General features: G+C 55.0%; 6 protein-coding genes across 6 annotated transcripts; 2 read left to right on the top strand and 4 right to left on the bottom strand.

Annotated features, from left to right (window-relative positions):
* Positions 1–328: 328 nt before the first annotated feature.
* On the bottom strand, positions 329–2,192 carry MYCTH_2307188 (uncharacterized protein). Its single transcript, XM_003664354.1, has one exon. It carries the CDS (start codon positions 1,964–1,966, stop codon positions 707–709), a length of 1,260 nt encoding a protein of 419 aa, XP_003664402.1. The 5' UTR covers positions 1,967–2,192; the 3' UTR covers positions 329–706.
* Positions 2,193–2,809: 617 nt separating this feature from the next.
* MYCTH_2307189 (uncharacterized protein) lies at positions 2,810–4,684 on the bottom strand. Its single transcript, XM_003664355.1, has one exon. It carries the CDS (start codon positions 4,560–4,562, stop codon positions 2,829–2,831), a length of 1,734 nt encoding a protein of 577 aa, XP_003664403.1. The 5' UTR covers positions 4,563–4,684; the 3' UTR covers positions 2,810–2,828.
* Positions 4,685–5,440: 756 nt separating this feature from the next.
* On the bottom strand, positions 5,441–7,533 carry MYCTH_2063133 (laccase-like protein; the record flags this gene model as incomplete). The annotated part of the gene is made up of 3 exons (XM_003664356.1): positions 5,441–5,637; positions 5,720–7,217; positions 7,276–7,533. 3 exons carry the CDS (start codon positions 7,531–7,533, stop codon positions 5,441–5,443), a joined length of 1,953 nt encoding a protein of 650 aa, XP_003664404.1.
* Positions 7,534–8,606: 1,073 nt separating this feature from the next.
* Positions 8,607–11,738, top strand: MYCTH_2307191 (uncharacterized protein). The gene is made up of 3 exons (XM_003664357.1): positions 8,607–9,541; positions 9,596–9,841; positions 9,887–11,738. The coding sequence occupies exons 1-3, from the start codon at positions 8,880–8,882 to the stop codon at positions 11,397–11,399; spliced, it is 2,421 nt and encodes an 806-aa protein (XP_003664405.1). The 5' UTR covers positions 8,607–8,879; the 3' UTR covers positions 11,400–11,738.
* A 4,127-nt stretch (positions 11,739–15,865) lies between these two features.
* On the bottom strand, positions 15,866–16,933 carry MYCTH_2307194 (uncharacterized protein). The gene has a single exon (XM_003664358.1). It carries the CDS (start codon positions 16,509–16,511, stop codon positions 15,957–15,959), a length of 555 nt encoding a protein of 184 aa, XP_003664406.1. The 5' UTR covers positions 16,512–16,933; the 3' UTR covers positions 15,866–15,956.
* A 5,349-nt stretch (positions 16,934–22,282) lies between these two features.
* On the top strand, positions 22,283–26,222 carry MYCTH_2307197 (uncharacterized protein). Its single transcript, XM_003664359.1, has 3 exons — positions 22,283–24,043; positions 24,101–25,933; positions 26,022–26,222. Exons 1-3 carry the CDS (start codon positions 22,746–22,748, stop codon positions 26,116–26,118), a joined length of 3,228 nt encoding a protein of 1,075 aa, XP_003664407.1. The 5' UTR covers positions 22,283–22,745; the 3' UTR covers positions 26,119–26,222.
* The last annotated feature ends 376 nt before the right edge of the window (positions 26,223–26,598 follow it).

The following is a 26,598-nucleotide window of genomic DNA, read 5'->3' on the forward strand; positions in this document are numbered from 1 at the left end:
ACCCCCTTCCTTCTTATCCCTTCCGCCATTTCAAGAGTGCTGATGCAGTACGTTGTCTGCGGACGCGTCTTTCATGTACGAGTAAGGTTAGATTAGATAAGTCTTGGTGGGTCCTGGCTTTGTGGGTGGAGCCCTCTTTGTGCCCACCCTCTTCTTTATACCTGGCTGCAGGGCCAACTTACAGGAACCCACGAACTCGAGACATCGAACTATTGAACTATCTTGATTTACAACAACCACCATATTCCATCAAGTGCTAATTAGACTTCAAACACTCTAATTAGACTGGGATGACCTAGCAACTCATTCTGCTCAAAGTGCACCAGTCAAGCGACGTTTAGATTAATGTATAATTATATTCCTTTCCCGCCAAGTGCGCAGGGACACGTAAACCGTCTTGAGGGACCTGTCCCGGTCGGTGCTTTAATTAATACACCATCGTTCTGTTGCTCTTGGTAATCGATGACGTTGAAGCGCTGTATTATTCTTGGGTTGGACGAGAAAACACAATCTCTTCCATTCCTTTTTTTGAAAGAGATCCAAAGCCCTCCTGACCATGATTTCAGTATTCACAAGAAAGGCCCAAAAGCAAGAAGAAAAAAAGGAAGAAGAAGAGGACCGACTGACCCAAGACCTCCGGCCCCGGCCCTCTTCCCCCAACCCTTATGCTACCTCAGCACCTAATAATTAATTAGTAGCGCTTCCTTCACTCCCTGACGAAGACGCCTGCCATGCCCATGCCGGTCCCGATGCACATGCTCACCACGCCCACCTCGCCGCCGGTCCGGCCGAGGCCGTGCATGAGCGTGCTCACCATGCGCGCGCCGGTGGCGCCGAGCGGGTGGCCGAGGGCGATGGCGCCGCCGTCCGGGTTCACCTTGCCCTCGGCCAGCTCCTTCTCGAGGCCGAGGGCGCGGACGCAGTAGAGGGCCTGGCTCGCAAAGGCCTCGTTGATCTCCCACCGGTCCACGTCGGCGTTGCTGAGCCCCAGCTGGCCCAGCAGCTTGGGGATGGCCAGGGCCGGGCCGATGCCCATCTCGTCCGGGGCGCACCCGACCACCGACGCGGCGACGAACTTGCCCATGATGCTGTCGGCCAGGCCGAGCCGCGTGGCCGTGCTGCGGCGCATCAGCAGCGTGGCGGCCGCGCCGTCGCTGACCTGGCTGGAGTTGCCGGCCGTGCTGGCCCCGTCGGGCCGGAAGGCCGGCTTGAGCTTGGCGAGGGACTCGATCGAGGCGCCGGCGCGGATGCCGTCGTCCTGGGTGACCGTGATGGTCTTCTCCTCGCCCACCTTGTTCCCTTGCTTGTCGACCTCCTGGAAGCGCGTCGTGACGGGCACGATCTCGGCGTCGAAGGCGCCCGAGTCGCGCGCGCGGGCCGCCCGGAGGTGGGACTCGACCGCGAAGGCGTCCTGGTCGGCGCGCGAGACCCCGTACCGGCTCGCCACGTTCTCGCTGGTCAGGCCCATGGGCATGATGCAGTCGCGCGCGTCCTTGACGGGGGACTCGCGCAGCGCCGGCCAAAAGTCGACGGGGATGGCCTTGGAGCCGTAGTTACGCGTCATGCTCTCCATGCCGGCGCCGATGCCGACGTCGATCATGTTGGTGCGGATCTGCGAGGCAATCAGGGCGATGCTCTGCAGGGACGAGGCGCACGCCCGGTTTGCCGTGTACAGCGAGGTGGTCGACGGGAAGCCGACGTGGTTCATGGCCATGCGGGCGGCCTTGGAGCCGCCCAGCTCGTTCAGCACGACGCCCACGGCGACATCGTCGATGTCGGCCGGGTTGAGCTGCGGGTTCTTGTCCAGGGTGGCGCGGAGGACGACCGAGAGGAGCTCTTCTGGGTAGGCGTCCTTGAGTTGGCCACGGTAGGACCGGCAGATCGGGGTACGGAGGGATGAGAGGATGACCACATCGGTCGGCGCCTTGGCCAGGACGGCCTTGATGCCGTTAGGCAGGACAGTCATGGCGTCGTCTTCGACAAAGAATTTGTTGACTTGTTTAGAGAATCCGGTACAACAACAGGGAGACGAAGCTTGCCCGATGCTTGTGAGCTGTCGGAGCACAGACAGGGAGCTTTTCGGCAGTTATTTTGGGAAGGTATCCCTAGTACGGAAACGCCAATCGCTTGGATATATCAAGGCAAACCGAACGCCGGGGTATCTGGAAGATGATACGAAATAGGAACAAAGAGGGAAAAAAAAAAAAAGAAAAAAAGAGGAAGAGAGAAGGCTAAGGAGGCATCGCAGCTTCTTGATGCCTCCAACGGCGGAAACCCTTTGATTCGGGATAATTCGCGGCCGCGATGCCCGGTGGGGATGTGAACGCCCGGCAAGTGGAGAGGGGGAAAACGCAGACCCGGGAGGCAAAAGGCGGCAGTGTCAATCGGCAGCGCGGGGTCCCCACTCCTGGGGTTGGGGTACCGAGCTCGGGCTCACTGGGGAGAACGATGGCTTGTGCCAGGCAAGGGCATCCACTGAGCAGACAAAGCTTTCACAGGCCTCGACGTTTCATTTTTCCCGGTCCCCCCGCTAATCGGCCGGCTTTCAACCACCGCAAAGCTCGAGCCAATCTGAGAAGCATACTATTACATGCAAACCGAGATTCCAGCAAGGGAACATCATATACCGCCCTCCGTCCTTGACCATTTCGCCGTTGCATCATCGAAACCCTTTGGCCAACCCGGTGTGCTGACTGCAAAACCACCGTCCTCATCGTCCACCATGGCCATAAACCAAGAAAGCACACAAATTTTGTTATTCGCCGGTGTACCTCAAAAGGAAGAAAACTGAAAAAGTTCAAACGACCACTACCTCGTCGGTCGCCAACCTATATCTCCCTGCCATACTGTATTCCTAGCCCGACTCGACCTGGATCCCTCAGGCCGCCAACCTCGCGCAACTTCTTAGTTGGGCTGGTGACGGGGTCATGCGCCGGGTAGCCATCCACAAGCTCGCCGTGGTGGTGCCCACTATACTTGCGCTTGCCCGGGACCGAGAGACCGCTCTTATTCAAGCCCCCAAAAAGCTTAGCCTGCAGCTTGGCGCTCCGATCCGCGGCTGCTGGTGTGCCGTCCCTCGAGTTTCCGACCGAGGCGGCCAATTCAAAGCTCTCGCGGGCGTCCCGGCGGAGCATTTCCGAGGCTGCCTGGCTAGCCTGGCTCTCGTAGATCTCTGCTCCTCCATCCGCGTCTGACAAACGTCGACGCGAGCTCTGCGAATGGTGTGAACCGCGCGAGACAATGGATTGCAATGCCTGGCGCGCGAGTTCCTGGTTATCCTCGGCCGAGATCGTGCTCTCCCTACTCCTGCGCCGCTCACGGCCTTTGGGAGTGGCAGGCGTCTCGGGTATGAACCGGGTGTGCCGCTGCGGCGGCTCGGTTTGGGGTACGAGGTCGATCGACGGAAGAAGGCCTCGGCTGTTCCCGGGGGTTCGGGCCAGGGGGGTGGATGGCAGGGAGGACATGGACTGGACATTGCGTGTGTGCTTCAGGGGGACACGCGGCCCAGGCCGTTGGCCGATCAGCGGAGTTGAGGGAGCGCTATTGTTGTCCTGGCTGAGTGCCTGGAGCAGTGCGGCAAAGCCTTCCTGATGGGCGTCCCGGTGGGTTTCTCGGTGCGATGTCTTGGGAGTCTGTCGTGGGGTGGCTCGGTGCTGCTGAGGGCTTGGGGCTTGGGGCTTGGGCGTCACGGCCCCGTGAAACATGCCTCCAGGGCGGCAGAGGCGGTGGAAGTGGTCGCGATTCTCCCGGATGCGGTTGAGCAGCATCTCCCGATCGTCGAGCAGAGCGGCGATCTCGTCCTCTTTCTGTTGTATGACCTTCCTCGCCGCCCTGATCTTCTTGTGCAGGGCCTCGTTCTCTTCGAGTACCCGTTCGTGCATAGCCTTGAGCTGCAGGTACTTAGCCTCCGTCAACTCGGATGCTGTGATGATGTCGAGGCGGGCTTGACGAGCGCCCTCGGCCTGCTGCAGCGCCTGTACTTCCTTCTTCGTCATCTCGTGTTCGACGGCGGCACGCTTGGTGTCCTCTTCAGCCCGCATACTGAGCATGTTATACTGCAGTTTGTGGTGGGCAGCCTCCATCTTGAGTCTTGCGTGCTCGGCCAGGCACCCTTGGAGCATGCTCCGGAGCTCTTCGACCGAAGCATCGGCAATCTGGGATGGGGTTGGGGTAGCAAAGTCGTCCGTGGCAGCCTCTCGCTTGACGCCGTTCATACCAGTTGCTGGCGGCGAAAAGATACCCGAGCGTTGCGAGCCGATGAAGCCGAGGGAATTGACGGCACCTGTGACGGCAGCGCTGGGTACTTGCGACGAGGGAGGAGGGGTGAGCGACGAGGGAATAACAACCGAGGCCGCTATGCGGTCTTCATTGTGCTCCGTCTTAAACGACGATGTCGGGTCTACCGGGGAGTTGGGAGCCTCGGTTGCGGGTATGCTCTGCTGCGACGAGGCAGGAATGGACTCTTCGTCGAGCGGCGTGGTTGATTCGTCTTCAAGGCCGGCCTGCCCCGCGTCGGGAAGGCCATTGAGCACCTGCGCAGATGGTTCCGAGTCCGAGGACATCCCGAACGAGCGACAGAAGCCTGAGTTTGGATTCTACCAGCGAGATCTGGGAGTTGGGAAATGGCTAGAAATGTGTGTCGTGAATAGGTCGGAAGTTGGATCGGTTCTGTTTGCGATTCGCCGATTGCAGCTGCGCAATTGCACTGGACCACGTCACTCCGACTTTATGTGGGCGGCAGAAGAAGGGGAAAAAAATGGGTTGAAGCAGGGGGGAGGTGGGAGGGCAACGCAAAAACCAAGAGCCGCTAACGACTCATCAAGCTTTCTGGCTTCGCGCTGACAACAACTCCCGTCGTGAGCGTTGATGCGGACAAACAAACGCGAATGGGGATGGCGGGAAATGGCAGCGATGAGGGTGGAGAATCCCCCAACTTTGACGAAAGTAACTGCCTTGGCTGTTGCCCAGTGGACGGGGGAGGCTGAGGGCTAGATTGAAGGGGTTGGCCTGCCTCCGCTAACCGGAACGGGGCATTGTCCCCCTATTTTGCCGTCTGAGACCGCTTTCCGCCGACAGGCCATGTGCGGTATTCCCCAGTCACCAAGCGAGGTCTCCAACAACCACCACCGCTTGAAGTCAGAAGTCGTTCACGGGCAAGCAGGCATGACGTACGGTAGGTGATCTTTGGGTAATGGCTTAAGAATGCTCGCGGTTGTGCCGTTGCACTGTTCAGGGTGTGGTTCTAGCAATGGTAAGTTGTCTTCATTAGTTGGTGATTGTTGATGCCGTGACGCTAGCGCCGCAGCTGGTTCGACGGGACGACTACACGATATCAAAGCCTCCATGTTCCAACCATGCAGAGCTATTAATACACACTTAAACTGATGACAAAAGTCAGTTGATGCAACAAGAAAAGCCAGTCTCCCCGATCATCCTGTTGTTAGTGACCGGAATCCTCACTATCCCCGGCCCCCGCGGCACAACATTTGTTCGTGTCGTCGAAATAGTGATAAACCTCTGGGGCGTGTGTATCATTTCCGTAGACGCTGCCGCCGTATGTGAAGTAGTTCTGGCTCACAGACAACGGAATTGTGACGATGTCCTCGGCGTCTCCGACCACCCAGATCGTTTCCATGCCTGAGAACACAGCCTCATGTCAGCAAATGCCATCCGGCAAAGCACAAGCTACGCAAATGAGACATCAGGTTAATATACTCACCCATGATCATGTGTGCCAGAATGTGACAGTGCACCATCCACACGCCAGGATTGTTCATCTTCATCCTCCACGCCCTCCACCCGGCCGGCTCGCCGGGCGCCACCTTGCCTTCGCCGTACCGGTACACCATTGTCGTGTCCCGCTTGATTGGCCGGTATCCCAAGCTCGCCAGCTTGGCGTTATTGGCCTCGGGATCGTACTTGCCGGGCCCACTGCCCACATCGTAGAAGTGCTGACCGTGGGCGTGGAAGGGGTGCGTCTCGACGATGCCGCTGGCACCGCTGTAGTGCGATCCCGTGTTCTGGATCACAATCTCGAGCACCTCGTCTTTCTTCGCGGGGAACAGCTTCGTTGCCGGATCCCAGCCGTAGTTGGTCAGCGCCGCGGCATAGTCCGGCATGGCGGCCTCCCCGCGCTCGTATATGTCGACTAGCACCGGCTTGTCGCGTGACATGTCAGTCCAGGTCATGTGCGCGAGCTTCCAGACAAGGCGACCGGTTGCAGGGTCGATCTTTTGCTCGGCTTCGAGAATGACGCGGCGGGTGACCTCTTCGGCCGTGGGAGACAAGCTGCTCGAAGGATGAAGTGGCTGGAAAGTGTATTCCAGCCAGTTGTTGACTTCGGCCGGGAGAGTGAGCGCCGGAGTCGTGGGGGCGGCGGGGACCGGAGTGCCGAGATTATACCGTAGGACGCCATAGCCGCGGTAGGGATCGGGACGATCGCGGGTTTCAAATTGCAGGAAATAGGTGGTCTTGTCGCCGTTGCATCTGAGCTCCTCGGCCGTCTTGGTGCGGAGAAGAACGTCGAAACGTTGACCTCCGCCGAGCTGGATATGGTCAACCGTTACCGGCGCATTGTACTCGCTGCCGTCGACCTGAACAATAGTGAGATCGTTGTGATCCTCGAAACCCATCGTCAAAAGGGACAGGCCTGTGGCACCAATGAAGCGGAGCCGGTAAGTCTTGCCCGGCTCGACATCGATGACCGGGAGAGTGCAGTCAGTTGGAGGTTCGATCTGATCATCGCCACGTATCCCATCCCAGGAGTTGGAGGTGCCATCACCCGCGCGGAAATTTGAGAAACGGTGGCTTCCAAAGAAGCCGCTGGCTTCGCCTGGTCGGCCCTGGACGGCTGCTTGGTTCGGCGAGACGCCCCTGCCGTTCAGTAAGATACCCCGTGTCTCGCCGGTCCACGTGAACTGCGTTGACGTCAGGCCTTGAATCATTTCGAGATCGCTCTTCTGGAAGTGGTCTTGGAATAGCAGTATTCGCTCGTCGTCGTAGTGGTACGGTGATGATCCACAGTCCTCCACGATCAAGGGCCCGGTGCAGCTCAGCGCCTGCATGCCCACGTGTGAATGGTAGAAGTATGTCCCTGCGTCTTCTGGTTCGGTCAGAATTTCGTAGTCGAAGAAGTGCCCGGGCGGTATGGGCCATTGCGTTGCGGATGGTGTCCCGTCGGAGAACGGGGCGAATCGCTGAGAAAGGCCGTGCCAATGCTGCGAGTCTCATCAGTGCCCGTGCATTCCATGAGTACAGAAGCGCTGCTCTACTCACCATGCTAAGGTTCCGGTCATTCATGTCATTGTAGACACGGATCCAAGTCCTAGCGCCAGGAAGCAAGTGTATGGCAGGCCCCGGTGAGGTCCCGTTGACGACAACGTCTTCCCGGTTCTCGCAAGCCGAGGGCACCTGGGCAACGGATACCCTGAGAATATGGTCCGGGATGAACTGTTCATCATGGACAAGAGTTCCGGCATACACAGCAACGGACAGCCATTTGGCAAGCAGAATAGATAGTTTCGAAAGTAACATGTTTGCTTTGAAATGAGAAATGGTAATGTCTGAGAGTTGGTAGCGTCGGATGTGAGTGTCGGTGTGGGAATAGCAAGGGATTATCGTGGAAGGGCAGTGTTTAAAACGGGATTTTGAACCGGAGAACATGTTCCCCCATCTGGGAAGGAGACGCCCTTGACCGGGTACAGGAGATGGCTGTAAGCCAGGGAACGTAATTAGATGGCATAATATGAACTGAGGAAGGAGACGGCTGGGATCTCTGGGGAGTTCGACTTCGGCTTTCGCGGTGTGCATGCTCCAAACTGGAAATGGCGCCCCACGACAGACTTGGCTGCTTGGTTGTACCCGTATCGAAGTGCCGCAGAGAGCACACACTTGTCTGGTGCTATTAGCGAGAAGTCGAGGTCGTCATCAGTCCCGGATTTTTTGGGCTCCATGGGTGGCTCGTGGTAGCGATCAACATCAGGAATGGGACGCCTCACAGGTTAAAGAGTGTTATTGACAGTAGAGCCATCTCAACTGACAATCCTGAAGTTTGCTCGAGGCAGTTGCTCAAGTCTCGCAGAGAGCCATTACCTCGGTGCAGCAGTGAATCTCCACCCCATCTGGTTTGCCTTTTAGACACATTGAATCCTCCAAGCCGACCGAAGCCAAAGGAACAATCCCTTACGGATCTGCGAGAACTGAAGACACAACGGCGCTGTTGGGTGCCACCAGTGGAGCAATATAAGCTGCACGTGTTGTCTGCGCATGCAGTGCTCTTGCTCTGAGCTGCAAACATGCCGGTTTCCGCTTTTGGTGACTAATGTGATTGATGGCAGTTGCAGGTCCCTGCATCACCGTTCAAATCAATCGTTGCACGCGCATCTGATGTGGGTAATGGAATGCAACCATGGTCGCAGCGCGGGCTGGTTATATTATACCTTTAACATTGTTTGCCACCTCTGAATGGAAGGTTAGTGACCGCAGGACAATGGTGGGTTGGTTGTCTACTGCGTATCGCCCATGAACGAGTGTTTTGGGTTAGGGTTGTATGTATGTACCTCTGTGTCCACTTTCAACGTCACCGACTCTCGTGCAACCACAGCCACGCTCAGAGCCATGCCATCAGCAGCCCCTTCATTCGGTCAAGACAACAAAGCAACTTTGCCAAGATGGCCTGGAGACATAGTGCATCCTATAATTTATAGCGACTATGCGCATCTTTTAATTAGTGTTTCCTGCGATCAAGAAATTCCCTGCTCGCCTCCGCCGTGCACAAGAAGAATCGTTCGGGTCGCTCCGTCCACGGCTGCCTCCAGGGCGCTGTTGCGGAGCAGGCTGCAGCAGCCTGTTGGGCGCTGACACGCCACGCATGTATCGTCATGGAGGGACAAATAGCAAGCAGCACTCTCGAACATGCGTCTCAATGTCCTTCTGCGACCCCCCTGACAGCAGCCCAACTCCATGCCCTTCTCGACATTCTTACCCATCACCAGACCTATGCAGAGGTGGAAAGTTTCAAAGACCCTGGTACCATCTCCGAATATGGATACCCGTTTACCCGCCATCACCAGCAGCCCAGCAGCGGCCCGTCATACGCAAGGGACTCAGTATCAACTCCACTGCTTGCCGGCGTGCTCCGAAGCATCGTTCTCCCTCTCCCAGGTATTCGGAACCTTCCTCCAGAGTTTTGGCATGTTCAATTCCAGAGCATCTTGGAAAAGCTTGCCGAAGCAGAGCTCTCGGAATCCTACGATAAAGGTGTACTGGGTACGAGGAAGACCCTAGCCACCGCAGCCTCGGCTCTTCACGAGGCCGTGTCGAGGGGTATTCTTGGGGGCGTCTCAGATGACGCAGGTCGAAACTTTTACGGGGAATATGACAGGTCCAAAGCTACTGATCTTGTCCGGGCATGGGAGGATGGTGTGCGAGAGCTCGTTTACGGAGATTTGATTGAGGAACTGTTCACCTGCGCGGCAGAGAAGCAGAGCCTTGAAGAGCACTCTGCAGGAGTTCGGGCAGCGGCGGACTATGTCATAATCCAGTAAGATTCTGATCCGTTGATTCCTCGCAGTGACCAGCGCTGACAAAATCGCAGCCTGGCAACGTTGATACACCACATCTTCATCGTGTCACCAGAGGGCCCATATCTACTGAAGCTCTTGGAGAATGTGCATAGATTGTTGCCGTACTCGATGGTCAAGCACACGCTCCGCATCGGCAATGCAGCAACCATGCTCAATGGCATGATGCGTCTGCTCCTGGCCAAGGTGGGCGTCGGCTCGATCTTGAATTGGGTCGGGCTGACCCAGAATGCCGACGACGGCATGAACCTTCTTCAAAGGTATGAATCTGCTTAATCGTCCGGGCCTATGTCTAACCCTCACAGAATCATTTGGCTTGTCCTCACATGGGATGCTTCTGACTTCCGCAAGTCTGCCGAGGCCATAGAAAAGGCAAAGGGTTGCTCGAAAGAGCAGCTTGCTGCAATCAGGGAATACCTCAACAAATCAAGGGCCGAACACGACGAAATTCGCAAAGTCAGCGCTCAGAGAAAACGGTCCGTGGTGGAGATAATCCTGGAGCGCTCAAACCCAGAGCTCCTAGCCTCCCTTACAGAGACTCAGCAATCACAGTGTTCCGAGTATCTTACGGCGTTGCTCGAAGCCCGAGATCGCGATGAGATTATCAACACCCTGTGTCGTCAGAGTTCTGATTTCTTTACCCAGGCCATCAAAGACGCCGTGGCAAGCTTTGAGCCCATGATCAGAGCCATCCATATGAAGGTTGATCTCCATGAGCACGTATCCGCAGGAGAGGCGTTCTTAACCGAATTCATCAACATCAGCCGAACAAAGAAGAACACCTCGGGCTTTCTAGGCTCTTTGACGCCCACCAAAGCAGAGACATCGGAGACCCACATTGCTTCGGTGGAAGACTACGTCCTTCTCCTCAGAAACAACCGTCACCTTCTCTACAACTGGCTGCACCAACTTGCAAGCCAATGTCCAGAGGTCTGTGATGAGTTTCGCGCTTGGGCTAAGGAAACCATCAAGGTGTTTCGACAACCTGTCAACCCCGAATACCCCAGGACAGCTCTCAATACAGAGGATGACAATCGCCCAGGGGCCGCCGGTGCTTTAAGCGGGCACCTTCAGCATCTCTTTGCAACCCTCCCCGCTTCCACGCGATCGCGTATCCTTCCCGCCATCGACGCACACGCGGCTTACCTTTCGGCTCTGGAAGATCTCTCTCTAAAACGCATGCAACGTATCCTAGATAACACGGTTAGCATTAACAACACGGCTATCACCACCAACTCCGCCGCCGCCACAACACCTTCCGCTCCATCAAACCCTTCCTCAACTGCTACAGCGCCAGCAGCCCCCACATCCTACCTTATTCCTTCCCGCTGGTCGCGGCCAGGGCGCTCCACCCCGCGCTCGCCCAGCCCAAACTCGGCTTCCTTGACGTCTCCACCTAACGGCACCAACGCCAGCGAGGCGGAAAGCAAGAAGAGGTCCTTCTCCGGTCCGGGGATGTACCTTGCCCGCTGGCAGCAACTCCTGGACGACACGGTCATTGGCCCGGCTAGCTCTAAGATTTCTGGAGGCACGGGGCTGAGGTCGGGGAGGGATGTCAAAGGGGTACTGGCGAGAGGCAAGACCGGATCTGGCGGCGATGGAACAAAAGCCGATTCGGATTCAGGGGGTGTGAGCTGGGAGTTGAGTTTGCTGGGGAAGATAGGAAAGGAGGGGATGGGGGTGGAAGAGGAGCCGAGGGCGGTTGATGTCCGATGCGTGGTCGAGGCATTGGGGGAAGGGTTTAAAGCGTTGGTCCGAAGCTTGGTCAAGGGACGGGATATGAATGGTGCTCGAACAATTCTTTGCCCCCCTCTGTAGATGCTGAGTCTTCCCTAGTGGCGGGAGGGATCAAGAGCAGAAGGCAGGGGCCCCGTTTGCCCTTTCCACCCCTCCCGGCCCTCCTCCCTACCCCGGCCAGTTTTCGAGGCACGCAATCCGGATCAAGCTTTCGTTGAGCGTGAGAGACCTCTGGATTGGGTTTTCCTGCATCATTCGGGGCGCCAATCACTACCTAGGAAGTTAGCATAATTAAATATTAACGGCACTCTCAAATACTTCTACACCGATGGTTGTTCTCCCTTGGAGAGATCTGGTAAGTCGAGGCATGTATTGAGTTTCCCCCTGAAAAAAAGGTCACATCCCATCTCGTTAGTGGATATTATCAACCGGCCCTGTCGAATAATATGCCTATTAAGGACTATTTGATGCGGCATTTGCTGCGGATGTTTATGCGCTACAAAATTAACCAACCGCTCCATGGGTGCGAGTCAGAAGCGGATACGGGGTTTTGCGGGGGAATGCCCTGCCTTGACGTGCGGATGTTGATGTCTTTCTAGAGAGGGATGATGGGTTGAGATGCGAAGGGTTTGACGATGAGCATGAAATACGCATGTTGGACATGGTCGCCACGCGGCAACAAGTAGCACTAGTTGATGGTCGATTCAACAGGCTAGCAAATAATTGTTACTATTATACCGTTTCTTGTAGAGGTTGAAGAGGGCATGTTTAGGAGGGTAAGGATGGGCGTTGTGCCTTGTATTCCTTCCCTTGAGGAGCATTAATGACAAGAGTTACTATCACTGCAACAAGTGAACTTGACAAACAAGACGATATTCATCAATTTCGAGAATAACTAGTGACTCCTAGCCATCGGTATTCGTTCGTGACTTTTCCTCAGACGGAATTCATGAACTTCATGCAATCAATGCACCGAATCTCCACCCAGATCAGAAACCGGTCTTCTCAATTCAGGCTTGCTTCCATGTGATTGCTTCCTCGAGAGTCCCTCGGCTGCTGCAAACCTGAGTAGAGACATCGGCTTGGTAGATGAATATGCGACCTAGTTCCTCAGAGGAGAGAGCAGTTTATTTGCAGCCAGAGCAAGAGCCTGTATGTCCATTGACGAGTTAGTATCGCTCGATCAAGTATCTTCGAACGGGATGAGTTGTTTGGGGGGGCGGGGGAGGGGGAACGAACAGGAGCTGCCGCAGTTGCAGGCAGAGGCAGAACCATTGCAGTCGCAACCAGCCATCTTGAAGTGGTTTGGTATAATAAGTGATTGATGTTCTTGAGTGTTTGTGTGGTCCGTGGAGCCGCGAAACAGTCTTCGATTTGTGCAAGTTGATGCGAGTTGGGAATGGAGGGTCCAGGTTCCGCCGGAAAGGAGGAGAAATGTGGGCTTACTTATAGACCAGGGCCAGTAACCAGCTGGGGCGCTACTGTGTTGGTGCCTTCCTGTTAATGCGCGGTTTGTGCGGAGTTGCGCGTTTTGTGCCTTCCTGAAGAATTGCGGATCGGCTTGGGTGTCCACCCATCGCCCGCGCCAAAAAGAGTTCGGGACACTGAGCCAGCTCGAGTGCGAGGCGCCGCAGGATAGTGCCTGCCAAGGAAGACTACCCCCAAAGCGTAATCCGCATGTTGATTCCTTTGCCACCGTGGTGTGTCTGCAGGCTGCCCGGAAGTAAGGTTGGCGGATCGTTCTTGCTTTTGGTTGTGAATGAGACCCACAAAACAGATGGCAGCAGCGATTTGGCTCGCTGCGTGGACCTCGTCCCACGCCTGCGCCATGTCAGCTCCTGCCTGCGAGATTTGTGCGCGAAATGTGCCGAGTCAATGCAACAGCTTTTCGTCCAGTTCGCCAATGATCTCCTCGCCTGGGTCTTCACAAGAACAGCACTGCTTTATACCTCCCTGAGCGCCGTCATGGGCCGGAACCAAGCAGAAACAACCAGATTCCTCTCAACTTGCTGACCTCAGCGCAGCGACCTTGCCCATCTCCTAATGGTCGTCGACCTTATCACGACGATTACTCCCGGATCGGAGGCTGACCGACATGCCCTTCCCATACCTAACGTTGTTTAAGAATGTATACGCATATCTCGTATGCCCTTGAAGCAGCAGCCCCCCAGGCAACAGCACCAACCAACAGAGCGCCATCAACTCGGCGAGCTCTGGCTGTAATTATCAGGAAAACCGAACCGAGCTGGTTCAGTCTCCCCTCCCATTCCAGGAGGAATCAATGATTAGTAATTGGATATACCAACAACTTACTGACATTTCGCTTGAACAAAACCTCGAAATCGGTCTATAATGCCACTAAGATCGATCCAATCATTGTGAAGCAAGTCGGCCAGAGGAGGGCCAGCTCAACAGCCATATCATCTAGAAACCGCCACCCACAGCTCCTACAACATTCGAATACCTGGCATGCCCACCTGTCCTCCACGAAGTTATAGCGCCTTATTTTAAAGCGTGTTGTAAGTTGTTTGTCATGGTTTCCTCGCCCCCACCATGAGATAATCGCGACTGGGATTAGTGAAGGCAATAGAGAATAGAACCTACATGATGCCACTCTTCGAATGTTACCTTCTTCACAAGGCATCAGGTCGCATCTTTTCGGGTGAGCCCAGGAACGCTGAAACGAACTGCTTCCCGCTCATCCCCTGTATAGTCCATAATATTGTTGAGCTTGGGAAAAGAGAGACCCTAAACCCAAGAGAGTGTGACCACCTGTTCATGGACTTGAGTTTTCATCAAAGCAGACCGCTTATTATAATTAGGTATCTTGAATAATCATACAAGTTCCCATGATCATTCTCTGCTCATTGCGAGATTGCACCTTTGTGTCATTGTCTGACAAGCTTCAGTGCTTTCCCGACAACGGACTACGACGAACCGAGCACCAGCGCTCCACTCCAGCTCTCGTGGCCCGTTTGTGATTTGTGTAACGGAGGTCTCGGCGCAAGTAGATTGCTATTGCCATCATGGCCAGCTCCTCCAGCCCTCTCAACACACTCCCCATGTTGCTGCCGATACCCCAACGGTCGGTTCTGTTAAGCTTCTCTCGGACTTCTGTGTGAATAGCGTTGCCAATTTTCAGAACGACGAAGGTCACTACGAGCTTAGCCAAGCCAGATATCTGACCAAACCCCGGAGCCATATATCTGTCCTCTCAGTCTTTCATGCATTGTGCTGTCGGGCTGATGGTAAGGTTTACTTGTAATACATACGGATGTAAACTGACCGGCACTATTAGTACATCTGTTAATTACAAATTAGCTATGGCAGTATTGCCGTGGGTTACTGAATGAACGGCTGTGGGTTGAGGCCGATTTTTGCGGACTTCTCTATTCTTTTCCATGACTCAGGCGTACAACTCTTGGTTGGCAGAATAAATGCCTCCGCGCATAGGCACCAATTCTAGAAATATGTAGTTAGCCTTCAATAGGATTGGCCATTACCGCATCTTAACTTCATTCTTACCACCGTTAGTCACTACCGTGCGAAGTCTGATTCTGATCTCGAACCCAAGAGCTCAACCTAGCAGACCAAACATGTCAACGTCTAGGTCCCGATAGCCAAGTTCAAAACATGGTCTAACTGGTCAAGGGCCTAATTTCCAGTTGCTGTGGCAGAGTTGAGGTTGATGAAACGGAGGATCAAGTGTGTTGCCAGATATATACATGGGTGATGGGTTGAAGTTCTGCTGCCCTAACCGAATAAGGAAGGTGAACGTGACATTACATCCCCAGATTAACATGCCGCTGTTTGCATACACTACTTCGTAGTCTTTACACCTCGGAGTGTTTTCTGTATTGAGGCCGCTGCTGCCTTCGCGACGAAGATCGCCCAACCCTAGCGAATCCGCCGAATGCATGGATACACGTTCGGTTATCAATAAGCCAGCGACTTAACACAGGCTAAAATGCACACTAGCCCGAGCAAGCGTAGTGTTGTGGGATCACAAGAACCAACACAAAAAACCCCATCTCATCTCCACTACGAATACATTACACTGTGTATACTACGCAGCACCCTTGTGTAATGTATTCAGTACTGTACTGTACTGTATGTACATATGTATGTATGTACATACATACGGATCCGTACATTAGTGCACACCACTATTTCCATTAGAGCATTAGAAACCTCAGCCCCTCCTGGACTCTTTCCGCCCCCAAATGGGACGCATCAGCAGTCCGCCCTGCCAACCGCGAGCCAACCGCGCCATCAAGAGCAGCACACAGATCCACCGCAAACCGGAGCCCCGACACCTCAACAACGTTGGCCCCCAAATCCTCCTCCTCCTCCTCCTCCTCCTCCTCTTGCCGCTCGGCGCCCGCCAACGAACCGCATCCCACGGAACCGCTCTGTCTCCGCTGCTGGCGCCGCCACCGCCCCAGCATGGGACTGATTTCCATCTCTGCCTCGGGGGCCCGCGTGCGCTGCCGCTTGTTGGTGGTGGTATCGCCCTGGCGGGCTTGGTCGGCCACCTTGTCGGCGATGGTGCCGCTGCCGGGTCGCGTTTCTCTACGGCGTCCGGTGACACTCGGGCAAGTGCACGGATTCGTCGTGTAGGTGCCGGTATTATCGCGCCTACTGGGAGGGTTGCTGGTGCGGCCGGCGGCCGGCGGGATGCGGATGGCGGGCGGGCGCCAGTCCTCCTCGCCTGGGGCGAGGGCCGCGGCGGGTTCGAAGGGGGCCGCGGGACTCGGCGGGTTCGAAGGGGGCCGCGGGACTCGGCTTGGACGCCAGTGCGCAGCGGCGACCGCGCGGGCGGGTTCGGAGGGGCGAGGGAGAGGGAAAGGGAGCAGGGTGGGCGACCTCGCGGTTGTTGGTCCGGTCACCGTGGGACTGTCGCGCGGTTTCGGGTTCATTAGCTTGGCTGCCAACGGCAGCCGGCGCTTCGTCAGGCCGTCGCGGACTGTTGACCGAGGCCGTCTCGATCTCCCCGCAGTCTCTGGCCAGGATCTCTGCGATCTTGGCCCCCACGGCCCTCTCCAGCTGCATGCAGAAACCCGCCAGGTTGAGACCCTGCAGCTGCGCGCAAGCCCGGGGACAAGAAACGTGCTCAGCCGGGTCACTGTTCATCAACCGGGGCCAGTCGCGCACAGCCAGGGTATAGTCTCCCCTCGTTTCGTCGGGTCCCATTGTGTGAGAGCTCTCCCAGTCGATGGGCGGGATTCCATGCTGCCGAATGCCCCGTTCCGGTGCCGCCTTCTTGCGCCGTGCGGGTCGTATTACTATGGGCGGCGACGGGGCCGCCTTTCGCTTCGCGGCGCGGGCGGGTTGGATGCGAGTCGGAATCTGAAATCGCCTGCCCAGTGTACAAGTATCACAGAACTTTGAACTCGTGGCCCGCCCGGTCGGAATGTGTATTCCTGAGCCAGGCTCACTTGTTCTTGTGCCGGAATCGACTGTCGAGGGCTCGGGGTTGGCCTGGGATTTGGCCTCGGATTTGGCCTCGGATTCCTCCTGATGACGAGTTAGAAATGGATTTGGCCCCCGACTAGCTGTGGATAGGTAAGAAGATAGATAGTTGGGTATGCAGAAGCGAAACCCGTGGTGTCGCGGTATGTACCGTAGGTATGTATGTACGTGCCTCTCTCACCCGTGTTGAATGCAGCAGCCGATCAACTTCAGCCTTGTACCAAGCTCTTGCTCGCTTGAAGAAGTCATCCTGTTGATAAACTTCCCCCTTCCTGAGAGCCGCGAGATCATGTTTGAGAGCCTCCTCAGTGAACAAGTATTTTCCTATCGCCTTAATGACGCACTCGCCTCTTGCGTTGAAGTGGAGCCCGTGGTTACCCTGCTTGCAAGGTGGTGAAAGCCGGCACGGGGCGTGTGTTTCCGCGGGGTCGGAAGGAGGTTGAGATGCCATAATAATGCTAGGTAATAGGCTGGGAATAATTAATTACCCTTAATGTTGTGTTTCTTCCAGTTTCATAAAATTCATTTCCTCACAGCCGTGACTCGGGTCGCTCGGCCGTCTCGGTTCGCGGTAGATTCGAAGGAACAAGGCGCCTGAGCATCGGATGGATGCATGGGTCTTCCATTGATATCAAACTCGAACTCGCTGTTAGCCCTTTGTCAATTCATTGATCTCGCGGCCTTTGTCTGCCTGATCCGGCAAGCTCATCACCATAACACTCAAGGCCTTTCAATTACCTGAGGCATGGGACGCCACGCCATTGCTTTCTTTTGACAGTTGATACGAAGCGCAGCCACTAGGTGCGCCACATATTTCGAGTAACCGCGCACGGCGTGTCTGCAAAAGTTCCCAAGCGAGGCCGCTACTGCGTATAATGTCACCTCGTAGCGTTGTGCCCTGACAAATAATTAAAACTTAATTACATGGACACGAGCTCTCTGCCGTCTGCTACAATCCTGTTCTATGCTCGTCACAACTCATCAAACTTATGGATTGAACTCTGCATTTGGCCGGCTCTTATTTCGATAACAAATTACCATCCATCAGACATGTCGAGCAGCGTATGTAATCTGGAATCAAGAAAAACAAAAGTCAAGCTCTTCAGTTCTACAAGCATGGCTTTCATGTGATTTTGTTGGAAGGGGCAAATGCGGTAACGTCGTTCGCTTCGCTTTCAGCTGAAGTCAGGAAGGCAATCATCTCCCTTGTTTCCATCTCGAATGAAGGTAACAAAGAGATATCGAGGTTTCCGACAGACGTATCCGAGCTTAGAACTCGATACTGAATTGAGGTAGGTGTAAAGAAGCACGTAAAAGGATGCCGCGCCTCTCGTGTTCCGGCCAGTTTCAGCTATTCTCGTGTGCCGGTCTATGTTTGGTGTTACGAAAAGGATCAAGCAGCATCGCATGGGTGGTGTAACAACGCAGCCAACAGGCCGCAGCCAAGCCGCGTTAGGTGATGGCGATTGGAATGATGAGCTCAGCGACGAATAATCTTGGCCGCCAACACGAGGCGGGAGTAATCGGTTTACCCTACTCCGTAGTGTCCTCCGCCAATCAGCCAATCAGTTAATCCCCCAACTTGTCGCACAGTTACGTGTGTACGCTCAAACGTACATGCAGTCTCAACGTCTACCACACGACAGTTTGTCGCACTGTAGGCTACATTTCTCCAGAATCCTTGGCCAGATGGATAGTTATTCCGAGCCAACACCAACTGACTCCGACCGATCGGCAAACTCTGGTTACGGAGATTGCCAGAGCAAACCCCGGCTCTTTAAACGACCGGGTATTTACCCGGTATCTGGCAGTGTGCTGAATCGATGTGCTAGTCCACAAACCCCATACCCATTTGATGCTATGTGTGCGCGACCTAACAGTAGAAGGCAAGGTACCTAATCAATAAGACGTGCATACCTACCTATATATATATACAGGTATAGAATATCCATCAACGCGTCGCCGATACTTTCGAAAAGCGACTGGCAGGAAATTATGTACTCTGGGTAACGGGTCACCTGACGACCTAGCAGTTATGACAGCGCGTCAGCCACGGCACTGGACTGCCGGCCGCGTACTGGGCTATGGCACGGTTGGTTATTTTGTTTTGCTGTATAAGTGATTTGTCTACGATGCAGGTCGGCACGTATGTACGTCCTTTAGGTATTTAACGTCGGCCACACTCTACACCGGCTGCAACCAGACCTGCGGCGCTTTTTCGTCGAGATCCATTGGTGACGGTGCTTGTGGCGATGCAGGCTAGTGTGCGCGCGCCCCCGCTGCTAATTTGTCCCCGTCAGGCTCCAGCAGAACTGTCTACACTAGTGCCACTCATTACTACTATTCACTAGTATTAGGCTATAAGAAAAGCAGCCCCTCATAGATCTAGCCAGTCACGGGACACGATGAGTGTTGGGTGTGATGTCGCGTTGTTGTAATGATTGGTCATGGGAAAGCCTAAGGACCAAGAGCGGGTGTATGATACCATAGCTGTAATGAGGATCAAATCTTGCCCTTGGGACGTTCTATAGCTGCCTACATATTGTACGTATATACAGGATATACGTAATGTAGTGCACCTTGTATACGCACCTACCGAGCTTAGTTGTATGTCTGTCAGGACCGAAGTGCGGGTTTGACCCTTGGTGTGATGTTGTCGGCGGAATTAGAGCGGCGGAATTAGAGGTGCGTGAGAAATGACAGAGGTAAGTATGATAGGGCGGTTAGATACAGGGATGAAACAGTCGATGATTCATCAGACTCGGACTTGGTTGCCGCAGCCGATTAAATGACTGGGGCTGATAACGATCAACAGACGTGTGTTTCGGAAAGCATGCCGGTTGTACACCGCTGGTGCTCACTAGTGTACACACACTACATTGCTGCGTGCACTATTTCGCACACGCCCAAGGGCTCTTTGGAGGTGCAGAAGTATGGATTTTGTATGTTTTGCCGGTGGAGGCGCTCGAATTCCGGAGGTGCTCGACTTCCAGAGGCGCTCGAATTCTAGAGGCGCTCGATCCAACGGATTTGGCCCGGCAGTCTCGTACTGTATTTGTTTTGTGAAGGTGGCATGACAGGCGGGGGTGGGTCCAGCACAGAGATCCGTGGCAAATAATAACTAGCTTATGCGCTGTTTAGACACCTAATAATACCCCTAACATGTCGAGGGATTTTTGGTGGGAAAGAAGCGCACTTAAGTGCTCTTATTATACGAAACTGGAACTTTAAGCACACGCTACACTCGTGTATGGAATGATGCATGTCTGTACTACACATGTATTGCGTACTTTGCGTACTCTCGTAGCTTTCATTTGGATTCCAGACACTTGTGGTGCAGCCGGAGAAATAGACCGAACTCGATGGATCCTGATCACTGATTATCTGACACGAAGGACACTAACGCCGGGAGGGTGGACTCCCCTGGGCAGCCACGGATTGGGGATGTCTGCCTAGAGAGAGTGCCTGAGCTTTCGGATTATATACGGATTATACCACGCAGTTGCTCTGGAAAGCCAGGTAGAGAGTTCGGGAGGAGGTGCGAGCATACAAGGTCTTAATTCACGGAGCTGGATGTACGGGACACGTACTACCTTCTAATTACTTTATAACGTTATACCTAATCACCCGTCTAACACTTGGAATCTAGCGATGTACTCCGTAATGATTATTGATACCGTCAAAAATGCACGCTATAACGCCCGATAATTGAACGACCACATTTGATCCAAACCAAGCTAAACTAAAAAATGCGCTTTACTTTACGATACCTCACTCAAAACAGATGCGAGTTTGTACACAGAATGCATTCAAGCGTAATACAAGGAGTTATACCTGTCTGGTTGAAAATGTTTATCTTCAGGCGTTTATGCCAGGTGGTTTGGCCGATACACCAGGGATTGCGCTCCTTCGTTGCACCGATGTTGGGACCCGACCCTCCGAGGGTGTACTCTACACTACGCCGCATCTAACACAGCGCGCTCTAGTGTAATCCGTACATACGCGAGTGCTAATCTTATACGGCCACCATGATCCCTGTCAGGCATACCGTTTCCTAGGTCTCAGCCACATTATTCTACTCGCTAGTCCGGCGCAAGCTCTCTCAAAATACCCTAGCGTGCCGAGTCGCTGGTGTGGACCCACACCCGTGCAGTACAGTGCGCCTCGACGGATCCCCTACACGGGCAACTTACAATATGATGACTACAATCCAGTGTGCTCAAGGTCTGCTAGGGTTATACGGGCGTACCAGGTATGTATGTAACTACATAATGTATGTACATACAGGAACCTGGAACCAACTTCCACTCCAAGCCCCTTACTGGCGCAACTGACCCCCGAAGTTCCCAATAATAAGCAAATGTATTATCTCAAGTCATTTCAATCCACGTTTGCCCTTTCCATTTACCGCTCACCCACCACCTATATTCATTCATCTCGTCCGCGTTCCCGGTTTATCGCCAGTCTCTCCGTTGCGCGCATCGCCTCGCCTTTCGCAATTTGGGGTCGTTAAATGCTCCTTCACAACCACGACTGCGGTAAGCGCGATGTTAATCCTTCCCTCACCCAAGTCACCTTACGCGCCTACTCTTGTGCGTGCCTGCCAAGTTGGCAGTTCCAGCGGGCAAGGTCCTCGCTGAAGATCCTTCCAGCGACCTCGTTGCACGGGACAGTCTCATTTCCATTTCTGCCAACTTCCAGTGAAGCAGCCGGCGCCCGTCCCTTCTTAGAGTCGAGGCTTTCTGAACCCTCTTGGTTTCCCCGAGCAGGCCAGGCAAGCGTCGCCCAGATCAGAATCGCCCAAAAGGGGTGGGGCATGAAATGGAAGCCTCTGCAGAGCCGGGTTTCAACCGGACTTTGGCACTGTATGTGACTGCGGTCTTTTCATCTCGGGTCTCTTCTGGGTCTATTTTTTTGCACCACCTACACAAACATCCCGACCTCGTCAAACGAGCGGCGAGGGTGGACAGTGCCGCAAACACACATAATCCGCAGCACGTTACCGATGCAAGAGCCTGTTTGGCCTAACAGCACTACCTGCCTGACCAAGCGAATCCAGTGCCTCCTCTTGACTATGAGCCAGGAAAGCTGTCCGTACAGCTAGCTACTAATCATGGTTCTTGGCCGAGGCTGGGCACAACTGTCTCTATCTTCCAACGCATTCTCTGGTGCCGTGTTTCACCTCACTGAATAGCTGCTTCTGTTTCACATCGCCGCTTCATTTGGTCCACCCGTATGATTTCGAAAGCAATATATTGACAGTTAACTAACATACACGTTGTCGTTTCCAGGTAATCAAATTGGGAACAGAGATCAAAGCTCCCTGTTTCTGAGCTAGTCGTTGGGGCTCCTGAATCGCCATCCCGGCCGTGTTCGCCAGGCCAACGCTTGAGATGTGCATGGTGACGCCGCACTAGCTCAACATGACGGCATCAGAGGGCCTGTTGCCCGAGACGATGCGGGCCGAGGCGGACCACGCCGAAATCCAGCGCAGGATCGATGAGCTGGCCCGTCACTATGGCATCCAGGAAAAGCAGGCGCTTGCAGAGTTGGACGAGAGATTGGCGGCCCTCAACGCGCAGTTTGAAAAGGAGAAAGCGAGGATGGAGGCTCAGCTTCAGCCGTCTCAGGGACTGCTGGGCAGCGTCCTGACGGCCCTGAGCAAGAGCAGAGACTTAGAGATTGCAGAAATCCGGAGGGCGTACGAGGACAAGGCGAACGAACGAAAGAAGCTCTACGAGCAGCAGAAACAGGAGTACGACATGGAATTGTACAGAGCCATCACAGCCGTCATGACGGCCGGAGTAAGTCACTTCGCACTACAGCTCTTTGCCAGCAAGCCTCAGACCGGACGATTTGTTAAATCAATACCTGCTATGGCAGCCTGGTCTCGGCCTAGATCATCGGTCGACATTTTCATTGCCCCCTTCAGATACACCTCAGAGAGCAACCTCCATGGCTGGTGTCTCGAGCAAGCCCGCCCACATTGCAACTGTTCCTGCTCCCCCTTCTTTAGCCAAGGTTCCGTCTCAACCTGAGCTATCCGCGCTACCAACACCGACGGCAACAGAGGTGGATAGACAGTCGACTCCGGTCGAGAACGACGCCTCGGGGGATACACCAACAGCATCGCCCCTGCGCCCTTCTGTGCAAGTCCAAAGCACGCCAACTACGCTGTTGCATCCGCTCCCGACAACAGAGGAGCATCGCAAGCATCCTCTTGCCTCCTCTGCGCAGCAATCTCCCGCTAAGCCGAATACCAGGCCGGCAACTGTTCTCGACCAGGAAAACATCCCCCCAGAGGCCCCAACCTCTCCATATAAACTCCAATCTTCTTTTTCTGCAAAGTCGAGCCCTCATTCGGGCTCCGCCTTGAAGCGCAAAGTCAACGGGGAGTCGAATCCCGGCTCGCCCGCAGATTCGACTGGCGTGAAGCGTGCCAGGCTCGAAGGAGTCAATGGAGCCGACGTCTCGGAAGTAGATCATCCTTTGCTCGTAGCATCCGACACGGCCTTTGGGAGGTCCGTCTCATTTGAGGATGTATATGGCTCTCCAGAGAAACCGGCACCGTACAAGCACATCATAGTCCAGTATCCTCCTACTGTGGGCCACTTTTACATTCTCAAGTGCGACGAACATGGAGTGCACTTTGGCGAGCATCCCCTTCGGGGCGCAGCCAAGCACCTAGCTAGCGCTCAGCACGGCTACATGTCCAAGGCCCATGTGACTGCCATTGAGACTCTTGGGTATCGGGTTCGCGGCTGTACCAAGGAGATGGCGGACAAGAATAACCAAGAAGTCCTGAAGGCCTTCAAGGACGGGTCCTACAAGGCATTCAACGCTAACAACCTCAGCCAGACGAAGCGCGCTGAGTTGGGCTACCCTGCGGTTGACCCCTTGGTTTCCCAGAAACCTGTCCAGCATCGCAAGCAAACGGCCGCCATCACCGAGCCCCAGCCATGCCGATTTTACGTCACCAGCGGCGGAGACCTCAGGTGCCCCGTTCTAATCCTTCCATGGGGCGACACCTCGCAGGCCGGCCTGATGGGCACACTGGCCGACACTGGCATCTTCCGCGAGTTTAGTGACGACCGGAGACCACTCGGGGTGCCCAAACTACCCAAATGCTATGTCTATCGTGAGATCGACGGCAATATTGTCGGTATAAAGGGCTGGGCGAAAGGTTACGAAAACGGAGGCCCACTCGAGAGGAAACGTGAATTCCCCGTCTTGTGCGCCGAGAGTGCCGACTAGTAAGTCTCCCACACATATCCCTTCTTTGGACTACGGGCAACAGCTGATAGAAGCAGTCGTATGTGGAGTGTCGGATGGGTGAAGGCGGCTCATCTATCTCAGCTCGATTTTGACGATCCCAGTTCGCGGGATATCCCCTTTGTCAGGGAGGCTTGGTATTATTTCCAGACCCGAGTTCTCCGCCGTCAGCGTGATGTTTACCCGGCCTGTGGGACTCGGCTGTCATCTAGATCCGAGAGGGAATGCAGGGAGATGCCGCTACAGTCTACAGACAAGTCGTTCCGAGACAGCGTCCCAGGTTCCAGGAGTGAGGATGTCGAGATGACGGATACGGCTTGTCTTGTTCAGAAGGAGCTCGCCAGTGAATCCGACGGGAAATCCATCAACAAGAGAACGGCCGAGTCTAGAGATGTTGCCAAGGAGGGTGCTAACAATACACGCGCTCCTGGCGGAGAGGATAATCGGGCGGACGCTACTGCCAAGTCTGCAACAGCTCCCATGTCTTCTGCGCAACATATCGCGGCTCAGGCGCTGAACTTGCAGGGGCCGGTCCGCAGCGGATTCACTACGGTCAATGCTGGCGGTGGCGCTGACAGGAGCGCCTCTCGCAGTGCTCGTGCGAGTCCGGAGTCGCAATCGGGGGATGGCTCGGTGTCGAGCACGGAAGGCGGCGGTCACAGGAGGGTATTTAAGATCCACGCCCGCAGCAGTAACCGGCCTTTCACTAGCCAAACCCAGGGCTCGCCGTCCACGGTGCTGCCCGAGAGGCCAACCGACGGAACAATGCCGCCAAGTAGTGCTGCAAACCAATCCCAAGGCGTGGTGAGGAAGCTGAGTCCCGCCAGCTTGCAAAACATCCTTCAGGACTTCCCAGATCCTGCGGCCGCGAACCCTCGAGTTGACCCTCAGTCCCCTAAGCCAATGGGCGCGCGACGACCTCTACCTTCGGAGCCGATTCGGATTTATTCTCCTTCGCAGCCAGCATCTTTGTCGGCCGTCAACGAGAAGCCCAACCCACCGGCAACAAGCAACGACAGGGCGGGCTCCGCACCGGCACAGTTGCCACCCCAGACGAGGGACCCAGTAGCTGACGAGATACGGCTTTGGGGAACGGCGTCGGCGGCTCTCAGCCTGAGTAGACATGCCACACCTCAACCCGTAGCCGCGCCCACGCTTACACCTTCTCCAATGTCCGCCCCAGCTCCCGAGCCATCGCCCGAGCCCAACCAGAGGCGGGAACAAAACGCTCCGCCTATCCAACTGCCCCCGCCAACAACAACCCTTCTACCAATCTCCCACCTTAACACCACCCCGCTCACTACGATGAATGCAAGTACGGGCAATACCCGCGCCAACTCACCCAGCATGACCCACGTCTCCAAATCAGGCACGCCCGCCACGGCCGGCTTCTCTAAGCCTGAAATCTCTGCCCTCACCCCGACCTTACCTTTGCCGCAAAACTGCTTTGTCCCGACCATGGACGTCTTTGACCTCGCGGGCTTCATGGACGGCAACAAGGAGCTCTTCCGGTCGGCGGAGCCTGGCCAGTACCTGCGCCTCATCGACGACCACCAGAGAGGAGTGTTCACCACCGCTTCGGACTCGCCCGTGCAACTGCGGATTGATCCACAGCGGATCAAGTCGGCAGAGCGGGTGTCTGCGCAGGCCGGGGCGGTTTGTGTGGTCACGCTCGTCTACCTCCCTACCGAGGATGCGAAGGAGGGAGACCAGAAGGGCGAGGCGGGAGCGGCGCAAACGCAAACGCTCGTTTTTGAAAAGGCGCGGTCGACGGTGCGTGGGCTGGAGAACGGCACCCTGCATGCGAGGCGGTTGTGCCGCAGGCTGCAGGCGTGGAATCCGGCAATTGAGTGTCCGACTCCAGGGTTCGCGTGAGTTAAAACCTTTTTTTGTTTCCCTTTCAGCGTCGATTACAGGGTGTACAACCATACAGGACCAATTAAACTGATGCGGTAATAGAATGGATTCCGTTCAGTGGCGGTTCAACAATCAGGCGCCGGCGCCGCTGTCGGCCCCCGAGACTGCTGCCCGACCAGGTGGGGAGAAGCCGAAGTAAATGCGACCATGGGGAACAAAAGTGTCACTTCAACAATACGCCTATCTTCCTTCTATCCTTGCGGGAGTTTCGGAATTATTCCATGTTCTCCGCGTCGTTTTGGCCTTTTTTTGGGTTGGGGGGGGGGGGGGGGAAGGTTGAAGGTTCACCGGTTTCGTTTCAATCTGGCCTTCCGGCTCACGTCGTCTTTATCGGAGGAGACATGGCGTTAACTAAATCCCACACGTAATGATACCCCGTCGCCCGATGCAGGCGATAATGACAAGAGCTGAATAGTTGGTATGTATGGACCGGGAGTGCCTAGGTGAAAGGGGTTTCTATGGCGTTGAGGGCATTGACTTTTTTTTCCCTCCCGAGGGAGGTTAACCGTTCTTTGAATGCTTGGTACTTCGTAGATTTCTTGTATATGGATGGACCTTGACGTAACACATACTAGTTTGAGATGAAGCAACCAAGCTCGGGCCAACTCACTTGGAAAAA

This window comes from Thermothelomyces thermophilus, chromosome 4, assembly GCF_000226095.1.
Source record: "Thermothelomyces thermophilus ATCC 42464 chromosome 4, complete sequence".
Taxonomy (NCBI): domain Eukaryota; kingdom Fungi; phylum Ascomycota; class Sordariomycetes; order Sordariales; family Chaetomiaceae; genus Thermothelomyces; species Thermothelomyces thermophilus.

Bases quoted from the DNA above. Each gene is read 5' to 3' on its own strand.
- MYCTH_2307197 (XM_003664359.1), top strand. From the start codon at position 22,746: ATGGCTGGTGTCTCGAGCAAGCCCGCCCACATTGCAACTGTTCCTGCT. The intron at 24,044-24,100 runs GTAAGTCTCCCA...TGATAGAAGCAG, and splicing joins TGCGCCGAGAGTGCCGACTA to TCGTATGTGGAGTGTCGGAT. The intron at 25,934-26,021 runs GTGAGTTAAAAC...ATGCGGTAATAG, and splicing joins TGTCCGACTCCAGGGTTCGC to AATGGATTCCGTTCAGTGGC.
- MYCTH_2307188 (XM_003664354.1), bottom strand. From the start codon at position 1,966: ATGACTGTCCTGCCTAACGGCATCAAGGCCGTCCTGGCCAAGGCGCCG.
- MYCTH_2307189 (XM_003664355.1), bottom strand. From the start codon at position 4,562: ATGTCCTCGGACTCGGAACCATCTGCGCAGGTGCTCAATGGCCTTCCC.
- MYCTH_2307194 (XM_003664358.1), bottom strand. From the start codon at position 16,511: ATGGGACCCGACGAAACGAGGGGAGACTATACCCTGGCTGTGCGCGAC.
- MYCTH_2307191 (XM_003664357.1), top strand. From the start codon at position 8,880: ATGGAGGGACAAATAGCAAGCAGCACTCTCGAACATGCGTCTCAATGT. The intron at 9,542-9,595 runs GTAAGATTCTGA...ACAAAATCGCAG, and splicing joins GCGGACTATGTCATAATCCA to CCTGGCAACGTTGATACACC. The intron at 9,842-9,886 runs GTATGAATCTGC...TAACCCTCACAG, and splicing joins GGCATGAACCTTCTTCAAAG to AATCATTTGGCTTGTCCTCA.